Here is a 25492-nt window from a genome sequence, read left to right as displayed (position 1 = left end):
CTATCATTTAATGATCAGCTTTCTGTTATCTCTATATATCAATTATAAATATGTCTTTACACACATCTATCTATATATTTATCCATTAGCTGTACACAGAGGATTTAAAACTCCCTTCCACAATAGTTTCTTAGAACAATTACCTACTATTTCTTTGGACCCCAAGAACTTCCTTGAGTTTAGAAATGCTGGGTCCTTGTCTGAGGAAAAATCCATATTATTTGAAATGATCAAAGATACAGACAAGGTACCCAGGCTCATGATTTCCTGGAAATAAATTTCTTCAAGCTTGGATGACTGAGGGCATGTGCTTATTTTTTCAGTGTCCATTTACTAATCACCTACTGTATACTTCATTCCTCCTTAGAGTAGGGAACAAAATACCCAGGGAAGGAGTTACAGAGACAAAGTTTCGAGCTAAGACGAAAGGATGGATCATACAGAGGTTGCCTCACCCAGGGGTCCATCCCACAATCAGCCACCAAACCCAGACACTATTGCATATGCCAGCAAGATTATGCTGAAAGGACCCTGATATAGCTGTCTCCTGTGAGGCTATGCCAGTGTCTGGAAAATACAGAAGTTGATGCTCACAGTCATCTATTGGATGGAACACAGGGCCCCCAGTGGAGGAGCTAGAGAAAGTACCCAAGGAGCTGAAGGGGTCTGCAACCCTATCGGTGGAACAACAATATGAACTAACCAATACCCCCAGAGCTTGTTTCTCTAGCTGCATATGTATCAGAAGATGGCCTAGTCGGCCATCACTGGGAAGAGAGGCCCCTTGGTCTTGCAAACTTTATATGCCCCAGTACAGGGGAACGCCAGGGCCAAGAAGTGGGAGTGGGTGGGTAGGGAGGCAGGGCAGGGGGAGGGTATGGGGTATAGGGGATAGCATTTGAAATGTAATGAAGAAAATATCTAATAAAAAATTTAAAAAATATATACAAAACAACAGAAACAACAACAACAATAACAAAAAAAGAGTCAGTCGTTTTTGCCTTACATCACCCCTCTACCCCTGGTTGCTTTCTTACGTGTAAAGAAGGTTTTGTGTTGCTGTACTATCATTGGTCTGTCTTGTTTTCTGTTCTCTGTGCTTCTGTTTTCACATCATACATGCATTGCCCAGGTCAGTGTCATGGATCCAGCTTCTTGTTGTTACTTCAAATGTGCCGATATTTTTCATTACTTTATTTATTCATTTGTTTATTGTGCATGTACACATGTGCTTGCATGTGTGTATCTCCTTGTACATGTGGAAGACAGAGGACAATTTGCGGTTGTCGGTTCTCTTCTTATGTTATGCCATGTGGCTTCCAGGGACTTAACTTAAATTATTAGTCTTGACAGTGAGTGCTTTAAATCCTGAATCATCACAGTGGCCCAGTTCTTTAAAGTGATCCAGTAGTTTAAAGTTATATTTAAATCAATGAGGTGTTGACTTCTATATCTGCAGTGAGATAATTGAACTACATTCTGTATGAAGATGTCTAGTTATTTTATCACCATCTATTGGAGAGATTACCTTTTTCCTGTTATGTGCTCTTAGTATCCTTATAGAAAATAAACTGACTCTTTGCTCTTGAATTTGTATGTAGCCTCTTTAGTTTGTCCTTTTTTTCTGTATGATTTTTATGAATGTAGACCTGTCTTGGTCACTGTAGTTCTATAATAGATCTTGAAGTCATGTATAGTGATGCTTCTAGCTCTGTTGATTTTGTTCAATATTGCTTGACCTATTTGAATCTTGTTTACATTTTAGCTTTATTTTGGGTCTATATAGATATTACAAGTTTTAGTATGTAGAGCTGACCAGTGTTGATTCTTCTACATAAAAAAGCATGGCTTATCTTCTCATCTATATACATTTTCTTCCTTTAATCTCCTCAGTATTTTATAGTGCTTGATAAATGGATATTTCCTTTGATCAGAGCAAATTTGAGTTTTAATGGAAGTTATATAATTCGGGACATCTTCATTAAGCGTAAACACATCTTATGTTACCAATTTTGTACAAGTAATATTTGAAAATATCATTTAACCTCTTCTAGAAGTGAGGTTTAATTATTATTATTATTTATTATTAACTTCAAGGACAGTTCATATTTGACTGTAGTGTAGGCACCTAACAGAATTGCTGATGCATCATACAAGTTCAGAGAAATTTTGGAGAGTGAATTAATGAATTCTTCATCACAGGGTCTTCAAAGCATGTGACTTCTATTAAGTTTGTGTTAACTGATACCACTGTTTATGACATGAGGATGAACATACTTTAGTATTAAAAACCATATTTTAGAGAAAGAAAATAGATCATAAATATCAGTCTTCATAAATAACTTCTCAGCATAGTCCAAGGAGATGGGGAAAAGTCAGGAAAGTAGTTGGAGGAGGAGTCAGCAGACTGATTTAGATGTGGCACAGGGATGGTTAGCTGGGCTTCTCTATGTGCCATGGCTCTGTCTTCTGTTTGGGCAAATGGGGCTTGAACAACGTGTACTGTAGAAATTTAGCTAGTAAATCCCTTAAGACAGATATTTATAGTGATCAAGAAGACTGAGTTGGACCGGATTAACTAAAAGGAACTGGGCATAGAACAAATGGTCAACATTTGTACACTGTGTGGTCAGGGTAAGATTCACAAAGCTCTTGGCTTTGAGGTAGCCAAATAAGTAAGGCAACTAAATACTTACAGTTTCCTTTTTATTGTGATCAGTGCAGTGGCTTAGATCTTCCTGGGGATCTAAAGAATGCATAATACATTTAGATGATTACAGAGGTAGTCAAAACAATTTAAAGATATTCACAGATACTGAATTTTTTATATACATGGCTTGATTTTGAATTGTAAGGTGATCATTTAAAAGGAAGGAGAAGTGCATTGTTAGCCTATTACATCCTCGATCGATGGGGACCACCCATTCCTTTTAAGTCTTTTATGCATCATTGCTAATAGATTGCCCAGGGAACACCAAATCTCATTTATAATGGTTATTTGAATATTCTATGTAAATGCTAATCTTCTGAAGACTTAGAGAAATCATTGTAGATTAAAATAAGAAATAAAGCTTTGCATTTATAAGAAATTAATGATGGTTCTGAAATTGAGGAACTATTTAGTGCTGGGAGAAATAAATACAAATTGTAACATCTATCTGATGGAGTTTTGTTTAGATTGCTTCTGGTGATAAACCATCTATAATAATATAAATCAAGGCTGGTGTTTGCTATAAATTTGCAATGTTTAGCATAATTTTCGTTTGCACTTCATACTAAAGTGACACCAAGAAATATGAGATTAATAGTTAGTTATTAAGTGGAAATGACTTTCATAGCTGTAGTCATTTTTAGAAACGGTTACGTGTAATTCATTTAGGGAGCAGAGGAAATTAATTTGCAGCTGTGGAGAGATCCAGCTCATGACAACAAAGCAGGAAGTGCACATGGCAATAAACTTCAGAGACATGAGGGTGCATTCCTTCCTAAGCACTCCTTCGGGTTGCTCTGTTCTCTTAGGCGCTCTTTAGATCACCTTGCTTTTGTCTACAGACTCCAGAATGCTCTTCTCTGAGCCTGAGGACAAAGAAGGCCAATGCCTGCTTTCCAGCTATGTCACAGTATGAAGGATCACAGGCTGGGGTATACCTAAGGGGATTGAGGGTCAGAGGCAGAAGCAGCAGTGTGCTTCCTTGTTATTAATTTTAATTAGTGTTTTCATTAGGGATTGTCACTTTAAGTTCTTCTTTGAAAGAAAGTGACACATTATCCACTTTCATCTGTTTCACTATGTGGCAAATTAGTAGCGATGTAAAAATTAGGTGCTGTAGATTGTTATTTCTTTGAGAAATTTATCCTCAGTTTATTAATATGATAAAAATATACACCCATAGGAATCTAACTTATAGCTAAATATAGATTTTGTCTTGTATTACTGTGAGCCCTTCCCATGCATTAAATTATTTGTACATCTGTATTGCTGGATCTCCTTAAAGACAAAACAGTCCGGTTATTTATTTGGGAACAACTAAATGAACAACTCCTTTTGTCAGCATAGAACTAAGTTAGAAATATTAATATTTTAGTCTGGAGCCAAAAGATCACATTTAAGAATTGGAAGGTAAGTTTGAACTCTTTGTCAATGTGTTATTTTAAGAATGTATTTAGAGGTTCTACTTCATAAGATAGCTGTCAAAGCTAGGTGAAATATTTTAAAGCACAACAACAACAATACCACAGGAACATATGGAAACAAAGTGAGGTCTCCTGGTAGAACAGAGCAGAGATTGGTGGTGGGGCGGCACAGCACAGTGGAGTGCTGGAGCTCAGTAGGGAATCACTAGGGTGTGAGTGTAGATCCAGGCAGAGGTGGCCTTGATTTAACTTAGGAGGAGTGTGAGGAGGAGAATAGTGCCTCACAACAAGCTTACAGCAAGGAGCAAACTGTTCTGTCTGTTGTTCCCTTCTCCCAGGAGCTACTAAGATGGTTAGTTCCATAAGACAGACACTTGGTCCTACATAAGGTAGCAAGGATGGCAGGTGGAGGGGGCCATCCACATCAGGTAGCCATGCTGACTTGCAGAAATTCTCAGTGTGCTGGTGTACAACACAGGGCTATTTGTTTACTTATCTAATCAATAAGTTATGCCAACTTTCTGCCTATGATTCCGTCATTACACATCACTTGTTAATTATAAAGTCACTGGTTAACTTATTCCAGTTCAGTTTAAAGCCTGTGTGAATGAATCCATGAATGAACGAATACAAATACATCTTTATTTGGCCTTACATGCCAGACTCAACATCTGGGTCCTCCTTTCTGCCAATATGAACTGGTATCATAATTCCAATAGAACCCAAGACCCAAGAAGAACAATGGAAGGGTTTGTTGTTATCTGTGTCTGAGACATCTCTTCTCCCCATGTTTTCCTAACAGGCCTGGCTTTTGTGATGGGAGAGGAGGGGAGGTATAGTAAAGGATTCTGGGATTCTGCCAGGGAAGAAGAAGCCACCTTAGATTGCTTTGTTTGCTTTAATCTGAAGTGGGTGATTTGATTTTTGATGGCATCCAGGTGACCCCAGATGAGGGTAGGATTTAGTGAGACATTAATACTATTAATGCTGCCTAACTCTTCTACATGATGGAGGAAAAGCCTTTTTTTTTTTCTTTTCTTTTTTTTTTTTTTTTTTTTTTTACCAATTTAAGTCCAACTAGACAGCTGATGTGACAGCTTTCTGCCTCATTTGTGCTTTGGCTTGAAATACTATGAAGGGAATTGTCCTTAACCAATTACTATGAGGAATTAATGAGTCTCCCTACTTATTTTTGAAGTCAGTTTACCTACACTATTGGATAGTTTGGTGATGTGTCCTTTACTGGCTAGCCCTCAGTTCATCACCTCCTGGTCAATACTTTATGAGAGATGACACACAACCAATGTCTTATTTTGTGGAATGTTTCTGAAACAATCTGTTCTGTGTACAGGTATAAAATAAATAACTTTCAAATGAGTTGATTGGTGGGTAAATAGAAGGAGATGTTGGACATTGGAATTCAATGTGGACTTCTGTGTAATGCATTACACTGTTGATAATAAAATATCAGACCTTTGTGCTCATTCTATTGGGGCTGCTTGGCTCATAAAAAATATATAAGAGCAATTAAAGATACATTTTTATTTATGTGTTTATACAAATATATTTGTATCTTTATAGGAATGGTTTTATATTATATATAATATATGAAGTCTATATTATATACTTGTACATATATATCCATATATAAAAATATATGTATATATGTATATATACATAAGTATACTTGTATTCTCTATATTGGCAGATTTTTGTTTGTTTTTCGAGATGGTTTGTGTGTGTGTGTGTGTGTGATGGAGCCCTGGATGTTCTTGACTCACTTATGTAGACCAGGCTTGCCTCTAACTCACAGAGATCTGCCTACCTCTGCCTCCAAAGGGATAGGAGTAAAGGTATGTGCCACCATGCCTGGCTAGCAGATTCTTAAAAGCTAAGAATCTCTTTAGACTTGCTGATCAGTTCTTGATTATTTTAAGAATGTCTGTCTTAGGTACAATTTTTATACTTCCTTTGTTATTTTCATTTATACTAAGTATTAAAATGTGCTATTCAAATGCATAAATGAAGTTCAGAGATTGGCAATGACAAATCTAAATAATCGCCTCTTAGAAATGTATGTGGATGTAAGAAGTGAGCTGTGATACTTTCACAGGGGGCCCTGTGATCCATCCAATAGCTGACTGTGAGCATCCACTTCTGTGTTTGCTAGGCCCCGGCATAGCCTCACAAGAGACAGCTATATCAGGGTCCTTTCAGCAAAATCTTGCTAGTGTATGCAATGGTGTCAGCGTTTGGAGGCTGATTATGAGATGGGTCCCTGTATATGGCAGTCTCTAGATGGTCCATCCTTTCGTCTCAGCTCCAAACTTTGGCTCTGTAACTCCTTCCATGGGTGATTTGTTCCTAGTTCTAAGAAGGGGCAAAGTGTCCACACTTTGGTCTTCATTGTTCTTGAGTTTCATGTGTTTTGCAAATTGTATCTTATATCTTTGGTATTCTAAGTTTCTGGACTAATATCCACTTATCAGTGAGTACATATCATGTGAGTTCTTTTGTGGTTGGGTTATTTCACTCAGGATGATGTACCCAAGGAGCTAAAGGGATCTGCAACCCTATAGGTGGAACAACAATATGAACTAACCAGTATCCCCAGAGCTCCTGTCTCTAGCTGCATATGTATCAGAAGATGGCCTCGTCGGCCACCAGTGGAAAAAGAGGCCCATTGGTCTTGCAAACTTTATATGCCTCAGTACAGGTGAACGCCAGGGCCAAGAAGTGGGAGTGGGTGGGTAGAGGAGTGGGGGGGGGGCATGGGAGACTTTTGGGATAGCATTGGAAATGTAAATGAAGAAAATACTTAATAAAAAAAAAAGAAGTGAGCTGTGAGATTGCATGACGCTAAGGAAAGGGGACTGTGGTCAGCAGGGGCAGTGTCACTGAGTCCTGTTTGGGCACACTTTTAGACACTTGTTTAACAGTGTTAAGTTTGCATCCCCAGGCAAGATCACAAAGATTTTTAGGAGCTCACTGTAGCAACTCAAATAGAGGTCATGTTTTCTTTAGCTGACTGTGAGTAGGATCCCAGTCGTCAAATGGTCTGAGACTGGGAGTAAGGCAGACTGTATCAGAATGTCAGCTTTCTGGAATCAGGAACATGAGAGTTGGACTAATCTTTCACATTCTCAGTTTGTGGCAGTGTGTGACTTTCCAAAGGCCTTGAAGGCATGGGAAACATGAGAGGTTTGCCTAGCTTGCTAACATAATTAGTATTATTCCAAAGAAGACTACTCTGAACTAGAAAATAGGTTGATACCAAAAGAATTCTTTTTTTTAATATATTTTATTACGTATTTTCCTCAATTACATTTCCAATGCTATCCCAAAAGTCCCCCATGCCCTCCCCACTCTCCCCCATTTCCCTACCCACCCTATTCCCATTTTTTTTTTTTTTTTTTTTTTGGCCCTGGCGTTCCCCTGTACTGGGGCATATAAAGTTTGCAAGTCCAATGGGCCTCTCTTTCCAGTGATGGCCGACTAGGCCATCTTTTGATACATATGCAGCTAGAGTCAAGAGCTCCGGGGTACTGGTTAGTTCATAATGTTGTACCACCTATAGGGTTGCGGATCCCTTTAGCTCCTTGGGTACTTTCTCTAGCTCCTCCATTGGGGGCCCTGTGATCCATCCAATAGCTGACTGTGAGCATCCACTTCTGTGTTTGCTAGGCCCTGGCATAGCCTCACAAGAGACAGCTATATCAGGGTCCTTTCAGCAAAATCTTGCTAGTGTATGCAATGGTGTCAGCATTTGGAAGCTGATTATGGGATGGATCCCTGGGTATGGCAGTCTCTAGATGGTCCATCCTTTTGTCACAGCTCCAATCTTTGTTTCTGTAACTCCTTCCATGGATGTTTTGTTCCCAATTCTAAGAAGGGGTACAGTGACCCCACTTTGGTCTTCATTCTTCTTGAGTTTCATGTGCTTAGCAGATTGTATTATATATCTTGGGTATCCTAAGTTTTGGGCTAATATCCACTTATCAGTGAGTACATATTGTGTGAGTTCCTTTGTGATTGTGTTACCTCACTCAGGATGATGCTCTCCAGGTCCATCCATTTGCCTAGGAATTTCATAAATTCATTCTTTTTAATAGCTGAGTAGTACTCCATTGTGTAAATGTACCACATTTTCTGTATCCATTCCTCTGTTGAGGGGCATCTGGGTTCTTTCCAGCTTCTGGCTATTATAAATAAGGCTGCTATGAACATAGTGGAGCATGTGTCCTTCTTACCGGTTGGGGCATCTTCTGGATATATGCCCAGGAGAGGTATTGCTGGATCCTCCGGTAGTTCTATGTCCAATTTTCTAAGGAACCGCCAGACTGATTTCCAGAGTGGTTGTACAAGCTTGCAATCCCACCAACAATGGAGGAGTGTTCCTCTTTCTCCACATCCTCGCCAGCATCTGCTGTCACCTGAATTTTTGATCTTAGCCATTCTGACTGGTGTGAGGTGGAATCTCAGGGTTGTTTTCATTTGCATTTCCCTGATGATTAAGGATGTTGAACATTTTTTCAGGTGCTTCTCTGCCATTCGGTATTCCTCAGGTGAGAATTCTTTGTTCAGTTCTGAGCCCCATTTTTTAATGGGGTTATTTGATTTTCTGGAGTCCACCTTCTTGAGTTCTTTATATATATTGGATATTAGTCCCCTATCTGATTTAAGATAGGTAAAGATCCTTTCCCAATCTGTTGATGGTCTTTTTGTCTTATTGACGGTGTCTTTTGCCTTGCAGAAGCTTTGCAGTTTCATGAGGTCCCATTTATCAATTCTTGATCTTACAGCACAAGCCATTGCTGTTCTGTTCAGGAATTTTTACCCTGTGCCCATATCTTCAAGGCTTTTCCCCACTTTCTCCTCTATAAGTTTCACTGTCTCTGGTTTTCTGTGAAGTTCCTTGATCCACTTAGATTTGACCTTAATACAAGGAGATAGGAATGGATCTATTCGCATTCTTCTACATGATAACAACCAGTTGTGCCAGCACCATTTGTTGAAAATGCTGTCTTTCTTCCACTGGATGGTTTTAGCTCCCTTGTCGAAGATCAAGTGACCGTAGGTGTGTGGGTTCATTTCTGGGTCTTCAATTCTATTCCATTGGTCTACTTGTCTGTCACTGTACCAGTACCATGCAGTTTTTATCACAATTGCTCTTTAGTAAAGCTTTAGGTCCGGCATCGTGATTCCACCAGAGGTTCTTTTATCCTTGAGAAGAGTTTTTGCTATCCTAGGTTTTTTGTTATTCCAGATGAATTTGCAGATTGCTCTTTCTAATTCGTTGAAGAATTGAGTTGGAATTTTGATGGGGATTGCATTGAATCTGTAGATTGCTTTTGGCAAGATAGCCATTTTTACAATGTTGATCCTGCCAATCCATGAGCATGGGAGATCTTTCCATCTTCTGAGATCTTCTTTAATTTCTTTCTTCAGAGACTTGAAGTTTTTATCATACAGATCTTTCACTTCCTTAGTTAGAGTCACGCCAAGATATTTTATATTATTTGTGACTATTGAGAAGGGTGTTGTTTCCCTAATTTCTTTCTCAGCCTGTTTATTCTTTGTGTAGAGAAAAGCCATTGACTTGTTTGAGTTAATTTTATATCTAGCTACTTCACTGAAGCTGTTTATCAGGTTTAGGAGTTCTCAGGTGGAACTTTTAGGGTCACTTATATATACTATCATATCATCTGCAAAAAGTTATATTTTGACTTCATCTTTTCCAATTTGTATTCCCTTGATCTCCTTTTGTTGTCTAATTGCTCTGGCTAGGACTTCGAGTACAATGTTGAATAGGTATGGAGAAAGTGGACAGCCTTATCTAGTCCCTGATTTTAGAGGGATTGCTTCAAGCTTCTCACCATTTACTTTAATGTTGGGTACTGGTTTGTTGTAGATTGCTTTTATCATGGTTAGGTATGGGCCTTGGATTCCTGATCTTTCCAAGACTTTTATCATGAATGGGTGTTGGATCTTGTCAAATGCTTTTTCCGCATCTAAGGAGATGATCATGAATATAGATGCAAAAATCCTCAATAAAATTCTTGCTAACCAAATCCAAGAACACATTAAAGCAATCATCCGTCCTGACCAAGTAGGTTTTATTCCAAGGATGCAGGGATGGTTTAATATATGGAAATCCATCAATCTAATCCATTATATAAATAAACTCAAAGACAAAAACCACATGATCATCTCGTTAGATGCAGAAAAAGCATTCGACAAGATTCAAAAGAATTCTTAAACTCACAAAAGCTTCTAAGTGATTGGTACTTTTTGGAGATTATCAGTATATTCTAGTCCTATAATCCTATGAGTTTAGACTAACTTTCTTTAAGGCTATATTCCTATAGTGGGATACTGCATGTGATGCTCATATTCACTGTCAACAGACCTTTTGACCCACACCTTTTCCTTCCCAGATTGCTTTATAACAGAAGTAGGAAGCAAGCCATGACAGGGAGGTTGAAAATTATTTGTGTTTAAACAAACATCACATTACATGTGAAATCAAGTTAAACATACAGATGGAAAATACTGCTCAGAAATGAGTTCCAGGAAAGATTGAAGTTCATTGATGAACTGGCTTCATGGGTATTGCGAATCCTGATGTTCTTTTCCTTTCTAAAGTTTGGCTCAAAAAATTCAGAACTTAATATGCAACCTAATGATCTTAACCATGTTTGAATGTAACAACTTGCATATCTCGAAGATGTTCTTGATCTTCAAATTCTATTTCAGTTTTCTCTCTTCCTGTCTTCTGATATCACAAATATTTACCTTAATTGACACATGATAATTATAATTGCTATGAAGCCTGAGCTTTTCAAAAATATCGCCTGAGTTTTTGCCTGTCACTTTTTAAAAGATTTATTTGTTTTATGAGTATGTATTTTTTATTTCTTTGTATATGAGTATGCTGTCTTTATGCACACCAGAAAAGGGTATTGGATCTCATTACAGATCGTTGCGAGCCACCATGTGGTGCTAACACTTGAAGCCAGAACCTCTGGAAGAGCAGCTAGTGCTCTTAACCACTGAACCACCTCCCCAGTCCTCACCTGTTACTTTCTATATGTATTTCTCTAAGCCATTATAAACGTTTTATGAAAAATGGACAGATAAGCGCCTATGCTTCGTAATAAAAACAAAAAACCAAAACCAAAGCCAAACCAACCAAACAAAAAAAACCCGCTGCTCACATCTTCTTGTGTAACTGCTCATTTCTCTTCTTTGTGAAGGCCAAATGTTTGCAGAGAGGAGCAGCTGACTTTGGTAAGACTGTCACGCCCATGCACCCAAGCCTTCATAGACACCATCCAGTTCTGGAAACAAGGCTGCTCAGGCCCACGGAGGTGTGTGGGATACCAGAGAAGGTAAGGTGATGTCTTAACTTCTGTAACTGTTAAATCCCCAAACCAGAAGCCTCCACTGTTCCTCAATGCTTTATCCAGTGAGCTGCCGTAGGAAATGGTTGGATAATTAAGTACAAGGGCCAAGGAGCACTTACCAAGAAGATTCACAGTCACATAGCTTCCTTCAGTGGGCTGGGTGCTTATTTTATGTTAAATCTCGATTATGTGTGAACTATTTTTGGTTTCATGACACCAATTTTACCTCAGGATATGATGTAGCATTGAAAGCTAAAGATCAGAGAACGTGCAGAAACAAGGGATATTGTGTTGGTTTGCTAAATTTGGCTCTGCTTGATCCAGGGTCTCTGCAGCTGTGAACCAACATCTGACCTGCTCTTGTCTCGGTGAAACACTTTGATACCGCAGATTCTTTAACTGTACTACGGCCTTTGAATGAGGATCAGCACAGCAGGCTGTGAGAAGGGAGAAAAGCAAGCGTCCACCATGCTTTCTAAGAGGGAGACCTCATGCTTTCAAAGATTTAAAATAGTCTCACAAATCCCATAAGAACCTTTTCATACTAATGGGTGCTAATGGGTTGGGTTTTATGTAAATGATTCAAAAGATCTAAATTTAAGGTAAATCTTAATATGAAAGCATGGTTCCAGGTTAATGAATTCATTAATACTATGATCAGCAGTGAAATGTTAGGGCATTTTTAAGTATCTAGCCATTTCACTGTACAAGTATGGTATCAGTTATAATACAGACTAAATACCTTATAACTGTAAATATGTGTGTGTGCATATCCATAAGTGTATGTGTATTTATCCTTTAGATTAGTATTCTTTTGGTAGTGTTTTAAATTGAGGATATTTTATTGACAATTAATTCAGAAAAACTTCCCTACCTATTACTTGCTTTGTGACCCCAAGTTAGATTCATATATTTCTCCACGCTTTAGTGTGTAGAGCTGTAAGAATATCAGCATGCACAGATAGCATGAGGAGTGCTGAACACATAGCGTACACATGCAGCATAAAGCTTGGTAGCCTGAAGATGCTCAAAATGTGTGCTAATACAAACCAGTAGCCATGAATTTATCACAAAAATTAGAAGAGAGAGAGAGAGTGTGTGTGTGTGTGTGTGTGAGTGTGTGTGTATGTGAGTGTGTGTGTGTGTACATGTGTGTGTGTGTGTGTGAGTGTGTGTGTGTGTGAGTGTATGTATGTGTGAGTATGTGAGGGTGTGTGTGTGTGTGAGTGTGTGTGTATGTGTGTTTGTATGCCCCTGTGCCGTGGTACACATGCCGGCCGTAGTCAGAGGACAGCTGGGGTGTTGGTTTTCACTTTCAAGGTTGTTTGAGAGCAGGATACATTTGTCCACTGCTGCATGTGCTGACTTACCTGGCCAGTGATTTCCAGGAATTCTCCTGCTTTTGCCTCCTATCTGCGCCCTAGGAGTACTGGGATTGTAAATGCATCCCAGTTTTCATGTATATTCCAAGGGTTGAACCAAGGTCACCAGCTTGGAGGAGAAGTCCTTTACCAACTTACCAGTTTTCTAGCCCTAGAAATTGTTTTGGAAAATTGTTATTTATTTATTTATTTATTTATTTATTTATTCATTCATTCATTCATTCATTTTATTTATTTATTTTGTTTTACCCCAATGTGGTTTATTCATTGTAAATATTGATCTGAATCAAAGAAAATCCCCAGACTTGTCGCTGCTTAGAATCAGGGAAAACAGACATGAATATGTAACACAGGCTTCATCTGTTTACCATTGAGCACTTACTACTTTAACAGTTCTGTTTGTGGCACTGATTGGGAAGGGTAGCAATGTAGGAAAATAATTGGTGTCTTGCCAAACATCCCCTTTTTTGTTTGTATATACCTCGAGTCATATCCTAATTGGAAAGATGTACACAAAAAATACTAGGCAGTATTTCAAGATGTTGTATAATTAAATGCCATAAGCGATGTTGAAGCCAATAAACTTGGTAGCAATAAAAAAGAGTTGACATAGAGGGGGAAGACTTTAGAGGAAGTTGAAATAAAAACTGGTTTTGAATAATGAAGGATGTGCGCTAGGACACAGGACAATGTACATGAATACGAACGATGGACCTAGAACTTTGAGGATAAAGCATACATGGAACTTTGATTTGATAGGAAATCAGCATGCTTTGAGATGTTGGGTACAACAGTCAGTGGACAGTTCAACCCTGTGATAAATGTGCTGCTCCTTTCTCATGAAAAGGTCTTTGAAATCCTCTATCACTGTAATTGCTACATCCCAAGTGAAATTTTGACATTTATTTTTTTAAATTAAGATTTTATTTTAAGTGTGTGTGTGTGTGTGCTTGAGAGGTCTTCAGGACGCACACACACATACACACTCACATTTGTGCATATGAATACAATGTCTTCAGAGGCCAGAAGGGAATGTCAGATCACTTGGAGCTGGAGCTACAGGCAGTGGTAAGCTGCTACAAATGGTCACTGGAAACCTGAATCCTCTACAGGAGCTCTGAGCTATCTCTGCAGCCCATATACATACTTTTTCATGTACTGTGCTCATTCTGGGAGCACATACAGTTTCATCGGTTGATTCCTTACATTCTCCCTACCCCAAATAAGGATAGTCACCATGTTTCAGACTTTAATTCTGGTTGAGAATGCAAGCTATAGTGGGACCAACGTATAATGAGCCTTTGATGTTAACATGAAATGAGTAACTCTTCTCTTTCAGGATTTCAGTATTCTTCTCACAGCTCTGGATTTCACTCTTGATAACTTGAGAGGTCTTCAGGATGCACTATGCTATCTGGATATCAGGATAAACTATGCATAGCATCCTTCTTACTCTTCCCCAGCCTATGCCTATGTTGACTGCATGTGTGATGTGGTAGTTGTGTACTATATACAAAGTATATATCTATAGCTATCCATCTTCTTATTCGTCTACCTCCCAATGTATGTGGCAGGGTTTGAATTAGAGGGAGGCATTTTTATAACTGTGAAATGATAAGTTTGCCATCAGAGGAATGATACATTTTCCTGATTGATATCCTGTGCTCTGTAGGATTCGCTACTACATCATCTACAGACATGTATATGCCACAGAGCACCAGACAGTCTTCAGGTGCTGCCCTGGTTGGATCCAATGGGATGATGAACCAGGCTGCTTCTCCTGTAAGTTGTAATTCTTCCTGGCAAGTTATATGTTACAAGAGGGAAATGCTGTTGCTTCAAACACAGGATGAATATGACATTTCAGCATCTTTAGAAGAATCAGAGCACTGCTCTAGACCAGTGGCTCTCAACCTTCCTAGTGCTGTGACCCTTTAATGCAGTTTCTCTGTTTGTGGTGACCCCCCAACCATAACATTTTTTGTTACTACTTCATAACTGTAATTTTGCTACTGGTATGAATCACAATGTAAATATCTGTATTTTCTGGTGATCTTAGGCGGCCCCTGTGAGGGGTCACAACCCCCAGGTTGAGAAACACTGCTCTATCCTAATGACTCACCATATCATGGAAAAATGTGCAGAGAAAGCCTTTCTGTTAAGCATCTTAATGGTGGGTTGTAGCTCAGGATCTGTGAAAGCTGCTGTGTAGTCTGTTGATATAAAGGACAGTTACTTTAAAGCCAGGAAGGCTTTCTTTGATGTCCATCCTACTTGCCTGTTTGCCCCTTTCCCATATCATCAAATTTGTAATCCATAGTTGGTTCAAAAGTCCAGAGGGAAATCACTGTACTAAATCTAAATGGGATTTCTTGACTTGGGCTTGTCATGATTAATTGCAGAACTCTGGACGCAATGTACTTTCAAGATGAGGTTTTGCTCTGTTTACAAACCTCTGGCGACAGTATTTCAGAACCTTCAGGATGATGTGTTTGTCAGCTCTCAGGTCGGAACCAGTAGCATTATGTAGCTCGCCAGGCAGTGAGAGGTGGTCTGTTCCATGAGCCTTTATCTGCATTTTGTGCTGATGGTGATTGCCAAGTCCCTTACATGGCTCCATGGGTCCAGTCAATGCAGCACCATGCACAGTTCATCTCTCCACTGTGTGCTGTAGAGAGTTTGCAAGCATCCAGGCTCCTTTCCCCACAAGCTTTCTGCTCTTGAAACAGAATAGAGAAGTTTTGTTGAATGTGGGCATAGGGTTGAGTGCTGTGCCGAAAGTATGTTTAAACTCATGCTACTATAGTTTTTGGTTTAACATTAGTGAAAAGATCTTCCCATAATTCCATCATAACTATATTATAAATTCTAGGAAACTGACAGCTCGGTGCAAAAGTCTTTATATTTATTGCTTAACAGCTACTTAAGTTCTTTGCCTGTGGTTAAATATTAGCATTTCATTTCATTTTTTAAATTTTGTTTTTAAGATCATTTTGACCACAGTCAAGTTCTTTATGCCCATACTTGACTCACAAAGTGAATATAAATAGTCTGATGTCTTGTATTAAGTCTTTCTAGAGAGGTTCTCAGAGTCTGTATTTACATAAAAGCTTCAGAAATGTTCCTACAGATAATTCTGCAATACTTCAAACAGTCAGTCATTGTCTCATAATGGCAATTTTCTTTAACAATTTTACATAGTGTATCTTCTGGAGGGGTCGGTGGAAACTTCTAGATCATGTTATATTAACTGTTCAATGTGTACCTATTCTGATGGTTTCCTTTCTTTCTCCCACTCTAACTGTCCTCCCATTGCACACCCCTTTTAGCTCTCTCTTCCTTGGGAACTCATTTCAGTGGAAGGGAGTGCTTGTATCAGGACACTCGGCAGTGCCTTTGTTCACAAGGATTTCATGGACCCCACTGTCAATATGGTAAGTCACTAACAGGACCATTCTGTCATGATTTAGCACTATGTCCCAGTTGTGTCCTGGAGGCTACCTCTCTGGGAATAAATGACCACTGAAAATAAGTGACCAAGCAGAAATCCAGACTCACAGTGTAATAAGCATCATAAAATATGCCTTGTTGTTTAGTTGTAAGTCTTCACTGTAAGAGTTCAAAGGGCCATCGTAAGTAGAAGATGTTCTCTTTTGTAAAGAAAGTGTCAGATGTTAAATATCTCATGGAAGATAGCTTGAAACTGCTGCTGTGGTATGGTAGTGTGTGAAATCTCTGGGCTCCATAAGTGAGCAAAATACAACCAACATGAACTTCTTGTTATGTAATATTGACTAATCCTAACCTGATAGCTTAAAAGTAATTAACAAAACCTGCAAGTCATAGACTTGGATGGTTCCCCAAGCTTCAACAATTGTTAATCTACTTTTCAAGATTGGAAACTTAATTGTTAATTTGGACATATACGTATATGATGCTTCTTGTGAGGGGAGACTCCAGATGACCAATGTTTTAGCCTCTACTACAGAATGAAGCCTCACTTAAAGCAGTTGATATGTGTGTCTTTTTTTTTTTTTTTTGTCTACTGCTTGGATTTTTAAAAATGAATCTAAACATATTACTGCCGAGGTCCCAGAACAAATGTGCCTGGGGCTCTTCCACACTTTAAGGACAATGCTCCTCCTATCTCCCATGGGTCACTTCAGAGATGTTCTTATAAGTAAATTCCCAAACTCTTTTCTGATTTGATATTTTAAAAATATATGAATGAACATGAAGCTGGTGGGCTTATAGTTTGACTATAGGACTGATTTTTAGACAAAGATAATTGGAGGCTTTGAGTTCCAGACTGTATCTTTACTATTTTGCTAAATGTTTTCATAAGTAAAAAAAAAAAAAATCACACATTGATCCCTGGTAACAATGATTTGACTTTAAATATGAAATTGGTACTAAATTGGCAATAAAGGTTTCTTAGTCCAGTAACTATGGTGGGGAGTTACAGATGTTATTGGTTCACTAAGATTATTTTTAAAAACATAATTAGTTATTAATTTATAAATGCATTGTTTTGTGGAGCAAATTTTGCAGGATATCAGGTCCCAGAGGACAAAGGTAATAAAAGAGGCATATGGTAATGATAATGGCCCAATTATACCTGAGTTAATTTATTCTTTATCGTTTACACCAGTGCTTGAATATTTTGATGATTCCAACTTCTTAACAACTCCCATGCCTAAGTAATTAATGTGCTATCTGGAATTTAAGTAGTCAGATATTTCTTTTTTGTAGTTCTGGCTTGTTGGATAATTTTAAACATAGGAAGAAAGATTGTCTTTTGCACAAGCTTGTCCACACACCATGAAGTCTCCAGAGTCACAGGATAACACCGACATACAAAATACTTGCCAGGAATCCCTGCTGAGCTTGCCAGGGCTGCTGTCCAGGCATGCTTACCTTAGATTCTGACACCGTTTCTTCTCCTGCTATAGGGATCTCGTTGAATGTAAAAAGGAACTGACAACCTAAGGCCTTGTTCCCAAAGGGTAGAAGTTTAGACTTCCCCTGCATGGGTCTGTATTTTACTCACACAATTGTTGAACCCTTAACTATATAAACTAAGGTGATTTTAATGGATAAAATTTGAAGACTTTCTAGGAAATCAAGCAGTTAGGAAGCAAGTGGAGAACCTAGTTAAAAAGAAATTATATTATAGCCTGGCGAGAAAGCCTTTAACGTACCATTTCTTTAGGAGCCAGAGATCTTATGTCTGATGTGTACCCCCTTGTCTGTATATGTGCATATATGTCACCGTAAAATATCCTTAATATTATGTTTGAAATCATAATAACTCAAGAGTTAAAACATTAAAAAATTCCAAGTATTACAAAATCCCAGTCTATGCCAGTATGGCAAACCGAAGCTATAGAGAACTGCTCCTGCCTACAGATGACTGTGATAGACACCCCATTAATATTTGTTTATATTCACATGGCTATGAATGTGTGAACACTGAAGAATATCTCAGCTATGGAGTTGTTGGGGTCAGTTGTTGTTGACTATATGCAATATACTTAAGGATTGTGTGTGTGTGTGTGTGTGTGTGTGTGCAATCTTATTTACTTATATTTTGATATTTACTAATGAGAGAATCCTCATATATTCATTCAGAACCAAGGATGTCATGCATATATCAGATCATGGGGCTCACTGTACTGTAAGTTTGTAGCCTATAGCAAAGTTGGTTCTACCATCATGTATGGTAAGAGAGAACTCTAAAAATAAGCCAGTTGCTTTTTTTAAGATGAAGACTGTAGTCCTGTTCAGAGTGGGAATGTCCTAATAAGCGAGAACCATGCTTGAAGTTAGTAATGATTCTAAAATTGCTGATCTACTTAACTCATTCGAAAAAAACCTGCCTCTAATAAGGCAAATGAAGAAAATGAATTTGGACAATTAGGAAGTAATGAAGAGCTTTCTGAAATCACTATTGATTAAAGAAATCAAAAGAAATACTTTGAAGATTTGAACACATGCAAATCAAGCGAGAGAGCTGGTGATGAAGTTTTTTTTTTCTTTTGAAATGCTCTGGCTTCAGAGAGATCTGGGTTGTTGCATGAACTGATGAATTTCACACACAAGTCACACCTCATTTCCATGTCACTACCCGACCTTCCATTGTTGCTCTGCTCATAAGTCAAGTAATAGGATAATGTGGCCATTGGGAGGCTTCAAGTTTCCTTATTTTCTGTGAGTATATTTGTTCATACACTCAGTCAATCAACCTTATATTGAGTCTCCCAGTTAGTAAATATTTATATAGCAGGCTGTGTAGTAGATGCTTCAGATGTGAAAACACAGTTTAATCTTAGTCTGGTGGGAAACAGAGACCAGAAAACCTATGCTTATTAGGCAATTCACCATTGCTATGATGGAGGATGATTCTGTCCTAAAAGAAATAGGATGTTTGTCTATGTTATACCAGGAGGAGAAGAAAGGTTTCTCAAAAATGCTTGTAAGTATGCAATACAGCCAGTTATTAAAGATAAACAGAGCAATCATATGAAATTTGGTAGAGATACTAGTATATTTTCTACAGACACAGGAAAATCACCGTAGATCAAGGAGCAACAAAAATTGTTTTCGCTATAGAAAGTGGTCCTGATAAGTGACCAAAAATATGACATCTGTCCTAGGTCTGGGGCAGAATTCCTTGGCCTGTTTTGATATAGCCAAACCTGGTGTTTGAAGACTTTATATGCAGAGGGATAACTGGTGCAATTCTTAAATAATTCTGTTAAGTTCACTTTTCTGAATATGGCAGTCATGGAGTTGAAGATCTCTCTCTCTCTCTCTCTCTCTCTCTCTCTCTCTCTCTATCTATATATTGAGAAACAATATATATATATATATATATATATATATATATATTGTCCTCCCTCCCCTGCCCCGTGTGTGTTAGTGAACATGTATGTACATATGCATACGAAGTCCATAAGATGATATCTGGACATCTTTATTTGTCCTTCTCCCTTATTCCTCTATGGCAGGCTCTCTCCCTGGACTTGATGTTCCGTGTTTCTCAGCTTGACTGTGTTTATGACTCGTATGGAAGGCTTGGATTGTTCCTCAGGTGCTGTGATCTGAATTCCCAGACTCTTGATTGTGCAGTCAGCACCCATAACTGCAGAGCCGTCTTTCTAAGTCAAGTTGGGGTGTCCTGAACATGCAGCATTACTTAATTGGCTATCCATTTTCTGTACTTATGGAAGAGTTCCCAAATGTGGTACTTTACCAACTCAAAATGTGGTACTTTACCAACTCAAAATGTGGTACTTGGATATATGAAAATTAAGAAGTTTTGGAATGATATATGGAAAGTTTTCAGGCATTTTGAGGCTGAGGCTAGGCCTCACTGTTGACTATGTTGTCTTAGAGAAATTGTATTTCCAGTCTCAGCATTATCATTTTTAATGAGACAAATACAAAGTTCAGCTTGCCTGAGTACCAACAATTTTCCAGACTCTTTTGAGAATTTCATATTCATTAAATTACCAATGATCTAAAGGCTATGGAATGAATATTATATTCTACATCACGGATGTAGGACATGTAAGATCCATATATACTACACTCTGACCCAAGAGCTTGTCGGCTTAACCTGAAAGCTGAGATGTCATTCTGACAATTTTGGTGTGGCTGCATGGTGTGCAGGGGTTGTTATTTGTGAGAGGCCTTAAGGGAAAACAGATGTGACTTAGAAGCTGCTGCACCATCCGCCTCTGCCACTTGTTTGCTGTGTTCCCAGTCTGTGTAGAATACTGGTAGATAAGGCCATGACAATATGTTTTCTTGCATTAAAATTTTCCTAAGGGCATTATTTATTTGAGCAATGCTGTAGGTTAAATTTTCTTCCTTACAGCCACATTTTTTATTTTGAAGTTTTGAATCCAAGTACCTTATAATGTATCTTATTTTGCTATAGGCTTGCTACAGATATAATTAAGTGAGGTTGTACTACAGCTAATAGTGAAATTTTGAATAGACAGACATGCACAAGGAAGGCCATCAAGAGAAAATGAAGACATCAAAATGGTGGTTGTATATGACAAGAAATAACAAACATTTCCTAAAATGTCTGGAAGTGAGGTAGGTGAGAAGCAGCAGAGAGGCTTGTATCTTCATAGTCCTTAGGAGACAATCTGGCATTTCCCAGTTCTAGCCGAAGAGCCTGAGTCAATCACATGGCACACGTGTGATATGTTTTCAGTTAATCCTTATGCTGTCTGTGCATGGCACTATTTCATGGACTAAAACACAGAGAGCTATGTTTGTTTTTGTTGCTTACATAACTCAGCTTGTGGCATTTTGTTGCAGCACCATTAGCAAAGCAGTATCAGGAGCTGGGCAGAGTTTCCCTTCATCTTCTGCTTCATTTCTGCAGTTGGCCTGGTGTAACAACGAAAATGGGAAAGTGGCAGGGGGCTTAGTAAAAAACCAATCATGCTAAGGGAAGTGGGTGGCTTATTTTAATTGAATTATAAGATCAGTCTGGGAAGGTAATTTGGAAAAGAATGGAAAAAATCATTCAGTGAGAACACTTAAAAATATCACAATTATATGAGCATTACAGGCAGATGTTATGGAATGATGTAAAGCATAGGTTCTGTCATGGAGATAAATAGATAAACATTTTGGCATGATGCAGCAGCTTGCACTAGTTAAATGCTGGTGGTTATGTTGTTTCTCACATAAAGATGCCTTGTTAGGGCCCTAAGCTCTCAGCAAGGGACAAGCTAATCTACATTAAAGTGACCACATTCATTGTTCTATAACTAGGCATAGGCTGTGGCAACACTGGCAGCTCTGGGGATCTGTGGTGGAGGAATTGGCTAAACTGTCTATGAGGATGGTAAACAGATTTGGTGTCCTTCCTTGTGCCCAGCAAAAGATTACCCTGCTGTTTGGAATTCATGCTTGAGATGTTTATCAGGATATTGATTTGGAAGAACGTTGCTGATGCGCCCTTTTGGGTGTACTTTCCACTGCCATGTTAGCAACCACAAGCCACAGTTACCCCTTGATATTTGCAAACACTACAGTCACAGACGAGAAGGCACAGCACCATCCAGGGCTATTTGATTCCACAGGGTGTAACTGATGATAAAGTAGAACATGGTGAATGTTGATAATGATGATGATTATGCGTAACCTAGAAGCTATGCTTTTTATGAGCATGGAGTTGTGCTAGGCTCTGTATATGTGTGTGGGTGTTGGAACTGCACCCAATCCCATGCTGTTAATATTCTTATCCTAACAATAACACATGCTTTTTGTTGCTGAAAGCCCAATATTAGCAGTTGGGTAAATTATGATAAAAAGAGTTTTCTCTGGACTCAGGATCTGACTCAAGTGTGAGGGTCTAGGTCTGGTGATGGCCATCTTACTTGCAGAGAACACAGCATCATGTGTAGAAACAGAGTGTGAGAGGCTTGACCTCTGAACTAGCCAATCCATTAACCCATCAATTATTAATTTATTATACACATGGATGTATCCGTCTACTCACCATACCACATCTGAAATCAAAATTTTTAAAGATCCAATGGTTGCATCTCTTCATATCTCATAATGAGGATTGGCTTTCAACATGAGTTCAGGGAGAGACAAACCTGTATGGTTTGCATGTGAAGAATCCCCTCCAAGAACTCACACATTGAAGGCATGTTTCCAAGCTGGTGCTGCTTTGGGAATGAGTTCACAACCAGACGAAGGTCAAATACCCCCACTTTGTTGCTGTGTTTAATACTGGAACCACGCTGAGATGCTAGGAAACAAAAATCTGAGGTGAGATCCTGTGTCCACCTGACTTTTGCTCACAGTACAGGCATAGGCTGACCTGTGTTATAGAAAAGTATACCTGTTCTTATGGAAATAGGAAAACAAATGGGTATAATGTAATGATCGGTCTTCTTCAAAACAGATTTAAAATGACACAGGAAGCAGGTCACAGAGGGAAGTGAGGCATGTGAAAGTGAATGTCCTGCCCCATCCACGTTGGCCAGGCTGGACAGGAGAGAGCTTAACTGTTTGGATATGCAATGCCACAGGAAATGGGGAAGTTTGTGCGAAAATATGTCATTGTCTGATACAGCAATATGATGAAAGAACATGACATTCCAAAGGGAAAGAAAATGTCACACTGTCAAAGTAGCCTAAACTTACATAATCGTTTTTCTCTCTATTGCTGCTTGTAATAAATTTGTGTAGTCTTGCTTTATCTTATATTAAATCAAGCTCACTTTAGTGAATCGGGTATAAAGTAAGATGGAAAGTACCATTTGATTTATTAACTGCAACTTAAATACCATATTTTATTTTTTAATATTTAAGAATATTTTTGTTATTTACAATTTCATACATACATACAAAGTATCTTGATCCTATCTACCTCTCATATATTTATTTAGCATTACTTACTTACTTACTTAATTAATTCAATGTGTACAAGTGTGCACTGGTGCACGCCTGGTGCCTGAGGAGGCCAGAAGAGGTCATGGAATCCCCTGGCAGTGGAGTTTCGGATGTTTGTGAGCTGCACGTGGATGCTGAGAACGGAATCCATATCCCTCACAGATGTAGCTCATACTCTTAACTGCTGATCCATCTTTCTAGTCCCCTCTCACATTTTCTTAAGAACACACCAGCGTGATTTGAAAGGAGAACTTGGTTAAAACAAAGAGAAGATGTTTTATTGAACAAGTAAACATTCTGTGTTCACTGCTCTCTGGGATCATGTGTCTGAATTTTAAGTGAATGAGTGTCCATATGTTTGCATGATAGGGGGAGGCTTTGTTCCAGTTCATGTGTTTCTGAGAAAAATGCATGAGATGTACAATAACATCACTTAGTTTGCCTGGACAGTTCATACCTACCTCTTTTTGAAAGCATAATTCCTTGTTGCATCAGGAAAGCTGGTCATGTTCTTCTGTGGAACTAGGTGTCCAGTCCTGTATCTTAGAAATGTGGCTGCCCAGTGTTAGACAGAGTGGTATATTCAGTCATTAAAACCACTGCATGATTATAGTATTTCATGTTGGGTAAAGAAGAAAGGCTTCCAATATTTTGTGCCTTCAGTTTTGTCTGGCACTTTTGAGGACCAGGATGGAAGGCAAGAGACTGAACATGGTGACTTTCCTCAGGTGGGAGAGTCTCACAAACCAGCTAACTGGAGTGTGGTTTAATGGTGGATTTGCTGAGATGTTCACAATAGGACCTAGGGAGAAGCCTAAAGAAGATAGTCAGAAGTTAGGTGTGAGTGGGGTAAAGGGAGGAGTATAGTGACATGGAGAACACTTAGAAATCCAGGGACTGTAAATGTGTGCAGTGTGTGTCAAGGCTAAGATCTTTTTGATAACAAGAACAGCTGTTGCAGGTTGCATCTTCCCTATTTATTTATACAGTGATTTTTGAGTACTCCAGGCAGAGGTCAAACACTACCTGGTACTCAATGCACAGGGCATAATTTATCATCATTGTATTTAAAGGTATGAATAGAATGGTCTCCTTATTATACTCTATTTCTCAGTGTCTGTTCTCTGGATCACCTCTTCTGTTGTATTTTAAGAAACATAAGATGGAATAAAGCTTCCGTGTTTAACTATGGCTGGGAAGATGTATGTCATGTGGCTCTCCTTTGTTGAACTTTTCAGAGCCCCCAATATGCTGGTGTTCTGTGACTCTCATGGTAGAGCTCGGAGACTCTTATGTATTCAAAAGGATTGTATATGTGTATATATGCATGTGCATATATATGCATGTAACAACAATTAATGAAAAGCAGGCCATACATTTGAAAAGGATGAAGGGGATATATGGACCCATTTGGAGGAAAGAGAGTAAAAGAGGAATGAGGGAAGAATGTAATTATATTACAATCTAAAATTAAAGGGTATGAGGTAAAAAATATGTAGGTATAAAGTATTTTTAATGGAGCTATTTTGAAGCATTATTTTGTGTAGAACCTTCTTGCTTTAAAGAAATAATAAACACACATGTGAAGAGAGAGGGAGAGGCGCGAGAGAGTGCTACTTTTCCAATCTGTTCAACTACTAATGAAATATTTATGTAGTAGTGAAAAAACCATGCAAGGTGCTTTCCCATATGTTACCTCACTCAAGCTCCCACCCACTCATGGGAGAGTTTATATTATTACCAAATTAGAGTAAAGGTAACAGAGACACAGGAAGCCTAACTGCATTTCCTGGGTCACATTTGTTAGCAGCTAAGTCAATGTGTCAAACAGGGATTCTAATGCTCAAGTTGTAGGTTACTATCTCACAGCTAAATGGGTATGCATCAGGCTTGCAGCACAGTGGGTCCTGTGTGCCTTTTCTGTGTGTTTGTTTTAGGTTTTTTGTTTGTTTGTTTGTTTGGTTTTTTTTTTTTACTGTTTTTTCTTTCTTATTTTATTTAATTAATTAAAAAAAACTTATTTATTTTATATATGTGAGTATACTGTCACTGCCTTCAAATACACCAGAAGAGGGCAACAGTTCCCATTGCAGATAGTTGTGAGCCAACATGTGGTTTCTAGGACCTCTGGAAGAG

At 38.5% G+C, this 25492-nt stretch overlaps 1 protein-coding gene across 1 annotated transcript in view; it reads left to right on the top strand.

The window, feature by feature from the left end:
• Positions 1-25492, top strand: part of LOC110291392 (EGF-like and EMI domain-containing protein 1) — a 699291-nt gene that overhangs the window by 57157 nt on the left and 616642 nt on the right. Inside the window, 3 exon segments of the mRNA XM_085836072.1 lie at positions 11391-11525; positions 14595-14704; positions 16252-16356. Of these exon segments, the coding sequence (XP_085692198.1) occupies positions 11391-11525; positions 14595-14704; positions 16252-16356 (350 nt within the window).

This window comes from Mus caroli, unplaced genomic scaffold (assembly GCF_978045245.1).
Source record: "Mus caroli unplaced genomic scaffold, Mus_caroli_1 scaffold_3, whole genome shotgun sequence".
Taxonomy (NCBI): Eukaryota; Metazoa; Chordata; class Mammalia; order Rodentia; family Muridae; genus Mus; species Mus caroli.
Note: the sequence above shows the minus strand (reverse complement) of the source record. Positions and strands in the feature narration are given on the sequence as shown.